Here is a 6,432-nt window from a genome sequence, read left to right on the forward strand (position 1 = left end):
GCACATATTTAAGGTCCACTCATGGACATTTTAATTTCTTTGCAGTTTTCATTGTTGAAAAATAGAACTTACTTAACATTTGTTTCTTGATATATTATTTTTTCTTGATGTATTTGGATTTGTTCTTGCAAATTTGACTTGGATCTTTTGAGACAGGGTCTCGCTGTGTAGCCAGGCTGACCTTGCACTTGTGGCAGTCCTCCTGCCTCGGCCTCCAGAGTGCTGGGATCATGGGCATATACATTTGGCTCAAATTTACAAATTTATTTTACAGTTTATATTTTTGAATCACTTGGCTTTTTTGTTCACTTAGGATTTATTTTGTCGATCGCGTTCGTGTAAAGAGGGATAAAGTGTTAAAACTCATCACACTTTCTGAACAGCTGCTTCATGCCAGGTACTCCACGCCTTCTCTTGGGAAGAACTCAGTCAGCCCTTGCAACACCCTCCTTAAATCAGTTCAGTGGCTATCCCCGTTTTCACAGAAGAGGGAACTAAGTTTGCTAAAGGTCATGGAGCAGTGTTTGGTGAAGCTGGTGTGAAGACTGTGGATTCTGGACTCCACAGCCGCCTGTCCAGGGCCACATCGTGGCCCAGGGTGCCGGGCCGGTGCCATCTGCGTGGGTAGTGGTCATGTGCTGCTCCGTCCTGCCAAGGGGCTGCCGTCAGAGCCTCATTTCTGTCCCGAGGACGCTCCTACTTCCTGGCTCAGGCTCTTGGCCACTTCCTTCCCTGTAATTAAATGGGGGCTCCAGCCGCAGGCTGCCTCATAGGCTTTAAGAGGAGGAGAATTCTCCTGGCTGAAGAGCAGCCGCCTGCAGACAGCGTCTGCCTACTCCTTAAACACGTCACATGCAGTGAGAATGAGATGCGGGCTGACTGTCTTCACCGGCCCTGAGGGAGGTGGAAAGAAACCCAAAGAGGAACGGGCATCTTTCAGGGGTCTTTGGGGGCCACCCCATAATCTGATTCCAAGGAAAGCATGTTCAGGGCAAGAAATCAGCAGGGATGGGAGACAGAAATTGAAATCTTCAGCTTAACGTTCCTGATAGGTTCCTCACATGAATACAGCCTGCCCGCCAGGGCCTCCATGGGGCATGGACAGACAGGCAGGCACAGGCAGCAGGTTTTTCCATGCAGGTGACTGCAGCTGGTCCCCCCAGCTCCCACTCCCGGGCTTCTGATCCCCATCTTGTGCAGCCTGTGTTGCGGCCCAGACTCGGTTCCCTCGTTTTCTACCCCATCGGCCTGCTGTGCCCACAGCCACCTGTCCTTGAGGCCTATGGCACAGCGGGGCTGTGCCTCGGGCTGCCTTACATAGCTGCGCCATCCACACCACCAGGGCTCTGTGAGCGTCACACACCTCAGGCCATCACATGCCTGCCACCTTCTGGCCCAGATGTCTGGCTTTTTTCCTCCCACGGGATATCCAGTTTTGTCATTTTGTTTCAGGCAAAACTGTGGATTCAACCCGGGCCACAGAGCTACGTCCCCAGCCCTTTTTATTTTGATATAGGTTCTCATTCAGTTGCCCAAGGTGGGCTGAAATGTGATCCTCCTGCCTCAGCCTCCCAAGTAGCCCCTTCTTATAATTGTGCACCTGGCTCTTTATACACCCTGACTCCAACCATATTTATGTGTTGTGCACTTTTGTCTTCAATCCAGGGAAAATACAAAGCCCATCTTTAGCAATCCATGAAGAGCAGGTATCTAATATTCCAAGGATTCTTTTCCACCCATGCGTTTCCTGTTGGTGTCTGCTGTGGGCCAGGTGCCCTCCCCACACAATGTCTGTGTCCCAGTCCCCAGAACCCAATCTGCTAGGTGAAAGGTTTTCAGGTGAAGGATCACCAGACTGTCCTGGATTAACCATGTGAGCCCAGTGGAGCCCTGGAGGACCTGAGGAGGAGGGTGGAGAGGAGGTGGGACAAGGACGCAGAGTCAGGGTGATACAGCTGCCAGCCAAGCGGGCCAGGGCCAGGGACCTTGTGGCTGCTGTGACCTCCGTGTGCAACAGACCCATTCCCCAGAGCTGTCGTAGATGGCAGCAGTAGCTGGCTCCTTAGCCCCAAGAGTTTTCCTGACTGCGGCCAGACACGGACTCTGGATACAGCTGCCTGGTGGACCCCCGGGCCTGCTGTTTCCTGAGCCCCCACTGTTAGAGTTCGTTCTCTGTCTCTGCTATCTAGGGAATGAGGGGTGCTGGAGACCACAGGTCAGGGCAAAGCCTGCTACCTGGTGAGCACACAGTGCTGCTACTGCTGCTGCAGTTTCCATGGTGAAACGTGGAACCAGACCCAGTGTCCCACCATTTCAGCCCAAAATGGACAAAGTGCCCAAGGTTAGCTTGCATTTGCTCATAACCAGGCGGCTGCCTTCCAACTCCACATTCCAGGACACCATGTTGGAAACAGAAGTTAGCCTCAGCAGGAGCATTTTCATCAGAAACCAGCACACCTGCCTGTTCAGGTTTCCCCAGGTACCAAGGCCCCAGCCCACCTTTTCCCTGGGCTTCACTTTCATCCCTCAGCACATCAAGGCCATTGGAGAATAGGTGCCCATGCTTGAAAAAATCAGCTTACTGCTCTCATCACTGAAAAAAATCAGCCAGGTGTGGTGTAATCTGGGAGGCTCAGGTAGGAGGATTCCAGGTTTGAGACCAGTCTGGGCAACTTATCCGAGACCCTGTCTCAAGAAATAAAAAGGGCTAGGGGTGGAGCTCAGTGTGAAGTACCTGGGGGTGATGGGGGAGAGGACAGGGTGTAAGGCTCCTACACCCTCAGCACCCTTGCTTTCAGCTCTCCTGTGTCCTGGCGTACCAGACCTGGTAGCAAGGAGAACTGAAGCTGAACACCAGGCCAGAGCAGTAAGGGCAGGTGTCCCCGCATCTCCCCACCACTCACCTGGTCCCATTGCTGTGCAGGTGGCTACGTCGAACCCTTGCCTGTGCGATTCCTGATCATAACTCAGAGAAGGTGGACAGCAGCACATCCTAACAGGGAAAGGCACAAAGACCACCACTGCAGCAGGACCCTGAAGTGCCCATGCTAGGGACCACATTAGGGAAATTGCCAGTTTGCGGACAATTCTCTGAGTCTCACGTTTGTGCACATTTGTCCAAAGATGTGTGGGTAAAGTCGGGTGACAGATGATGTCTCTTTCTGGAGCAAAAGTCAGGCAGGTTCTGTGCCCAAGGCAAGGGTTTCCGGGGCTACATTATAGGTGTGTGGTGGTGCACGCCTGCAGGTCCAGTTCTCTGGAGACTAAGGCAGGAGGATTTATGAGTTCAAGGCCAACCTGGACTATTGAAAGCTGCGCAGACTCCCAATCACCTGACCAAGGGTGCAGCAGCAGGATAACAAGACAAGATCTTTTGTTAAATGGGGAGGGAGGGGCCCAGGGTGGTCAGAGCTCTCACCAGGCGGAGCTTGTCACTATTTATTGAATACACAACTCCTTGGAGGGTGAGTGGGAAGCGCTGACATGAGCAGGGTCCTAGCAACAAGGGAACGAGGCATTCTGCAGGAAACAACTCACTGATGAATGGGAAAGTTGTTTTTCCCCACAGATTAATTTTTGCCTCTACAGAAGTTTGCGTACAAGTCACATTGCCCTTAGCTGCACTGGTGTCTTGCCATCCAAGATGTCACAGCGTCACAGATCATTGAGCCCTCCACTGTGACCAGTGGCGTGGGGAGCTCTTCCGTCCCACACAACTGCTGGCTCTTCAGGCAACCACTGTGGGCCGGCAGGCAGAATCAGACAATACAATAAGCCAGCGTGTGACCCTGCAGCTCGCTTAGGGCGGACTCCATCACTGGACTATGTAGTGAGCTCATGTCTCAAAAAATAAGAGACAAAGGTGTCCTAGGCGTGAGGTCCCCCTTGTAGGGCAGCTACAGCACGTGCAGGTATTGCTTGGGGGACCATGTGGAATCAAGGCTCAGGAGCCAGGGCAAAGGCTGGCCGTGTGGCTTGTGCTACTGCTATGAGGAATAACAGACTTTTCTCCCCGACCTACAAGGCTTATCATTTCTGCCAAGACCCATGAAACCTTGGCACAATGTATTAGCCTGTAGGTGGGGTAAAATCTCAGGCCCGTATTACTGCAGATCAGTGCTGGAACCAAACACCTGACACCCACAACTGGAACAGGGAGCTTTCAGACATGGTCATCAGCTCAATCCAAGGCAGCCAGGAAGCAGAGGAAAGGGAAGGGACTGCGGACAAGGACACCCTTCCAGGCCACACCCCAGCGACCACCTCCACCAGGCCCCGCCTGGTTCAGCCATGAAATTGGTAATGAATTCACTCACTGAGGATCCTACCGCGGAGCCCATGAACCATCACCTTCTGAAAGCCCCCAAGGACACAGGAGACTTTCAGATCTAAGCCCTAACACCCACGCGGTTCTTCAAACATTGCGAGCTCTAAGAGTTCAAAACCTAGGTCGTAAACACCATGTGCTTGATCCAAAAACACCCAAGACACAGCAAGTATCTTTATATTGGAGAGCACTTTAATAGCCTACACGTGGGGGCAGTTGTATTGCTGCAATACCTCCAATCATTTTATAGTAATTCTGAGTCATAATAGAAGAGACAGAGGGAAATAATTTCACCATACAGCAAAGCACACATGAACTTTCATTCCTACGTGGGGATTTCTCACATCTATCCAGTTTGGGCCCAGAACAAAACAGAGCTGCTCTATTTCTCTCACTTCTTTTTTCCTGTTAAAGTTGCTTCAGATACTAACTGGGAAATTAGGACTGACTTGTAGCAAAGGGAAAGCAAAAACTGTTTCCTGGCAGTTGTTTTTTTGTTTTTTGTACCAGGGATCGAACTCAGGACCTTGCATTTATGAGGCAGGCGGCTACACCAGAGCTAAATCCCCAGCGCCTGGCAGGGCTTTAAGACATGGGTGAGCTTCCTCCTCTCTCTGCAAGGGCAGACGTGGTCACTGCAGCTGTCACCTTCTCCCACAGAACACCCTTCCTTCCTCTGACTGCAGGGGACAGCGGACCGCAGATGTCCTCTGTGGTCCCAGCAATGTTGCTTTTTGTGTCCTTCATGTGACAAGCCCAGAGGTGGTGACGACCCGGGAAGGTGACAGAGCTCCTTGATTATCCTCACGGCCCCTAGGACTCAGCCGACAGATGGTTCCCAGAGCTCTGACCTGAGATGACCAGGGAGAAGGACGCAGGCCGGCTGTGGGTCCAGGCCCAGCCTTCACCCTTGTTTCTCAGAGCTGTCCAGGAAACACAGAGCGGCTATCTGCTCTAATTTTCAAAATAAACCTCTTTTCCTGCCCTAACAGGACACTGTGTTTTCTTCCTACACACCCATAAATACAAGCCCTTTACAGTTCTATTTGGCTAATAACTTAATGAACATCTAAAATCCCAGAGGGGTGAACGTCACTGCTTCCGATTAAGGAGCAGAGCTCCCTGCCGCGCCCTGGCAGGGGAAGTGGCCGATCAGGGCCAGGCTGGATTCCAGGACTGCTGGAAAACCCTTTATTGCTTTTTCGACAGTATAAAATGCTATATTTGCAAACAGAGCTGAATCACCTCAATCAAGGTCACATTTAAATTTTCATTACAAAAATTAATCACGAGTTTTAAACTACTCTCAGCTAAAAAACCCCGGTGCTTCTGGGGTGGGGGGGGACGCCCAGTTTTCCTGGCTCAGTCCAGGAGCAAGGCCTGCGCTCCAGGGCGGGATACACGGCTGCCTCACCTAGCCTCAAGTCCCCTGGACACAGGCTTTCAGAGGGCTCGGCCAGCGTGCAGGAAGCTGGCAAGTGACATCAGCCGAGAGTCCAACAGCTTGGACCTCAGAGAAATGGCAAAGGCGATCCACCCCTGACTGTGCTTCTCACAGGAAGTGGCTATGAATGAGCAGAAACGGTCCACAGGAGGAGTCTACATCCACCTGTGCCTGGGTCTCCACACACTGCCGCACACCCGTGGCCATGCCCATCCTCCTGCCGCAGCCTCCGGTGTGCTGGGATCGGAGGTGTGGCCCCAGGCCTGACCACTCTTCCTTTCACAGCAGTTTCTCGCGTTGGGAATGCCGGGGAGTGTGACCTCCGGCTCAGGGGCAGCGGAGGCGCCACCCTGCCAGCTCTGCGCCCGGAGCCGGCCGCGGGAGCGCAGATGCCTTGGTGCCGACGTCAGTTCCGGTCACACTGCCCTGGCCAGCCGCGTCTGACTGCGAGGGGAGACCCTGGGCCGTGACGTCACTTCCGGCCCCCCAACACCCCGAGTGCAGGTCAGTTGGAAGGCTTCTCCGAAACTTACGGAGGAGGGGAGGAGGCCTCGCCGTGAAGGCCCTCCCTCCCCACGCTCCGGCCCCGGAGCACCCAGGCCCACCGAGGAGAGACAGACCCGGTGTCCGGCTTCCTTCTCCCCGCGCGGGGCGGCCCCCG

General features: G+C 53.3%; 1 protein-coding gene across 1 annotated transcript in view; it reads right to left on the minus strand.

Annotated features, from left to right (window-relative positions):
- Positions 1 to 5,770: 5,770 nt before the first annotated feature.
- Limd1 (LIM domains containing 1) overlaps positions 5,771 to 6,432 on the minus strand; it is a gene marked incomplete at its 5' end in the record, with an annotated part of 35,168 nt that continues 34,506 nt past the window's right edge. Inside the window, one exon of the mRNA XM_010624581.1 lies at positions 5,771 to 5,892. Coding sequence (XP_010622883.1) covers positions 5,771 to 5,892 — 122 coding nt within the window. The remainder of the gene's footprint in view (positions 5,893 to 6,432) is intronic.

The sequence above is a fragment of the Fukomys damarensis genome, unplaced genomic scaffold, assembly GCF_012274545.1.
Source record: "Fukomys damarensis isolate Sample0158 unplaced genomic scaffold, DMR_v1.0_HiC HiC_scaffold_12, whole genome shotgun sequence".
Lineage (NCBI taxonomy): Eukaryota > Metazoa > Chordata > Mammalia > Rodentia > Bathyergidae > Fukomys > Fukomys damarensis.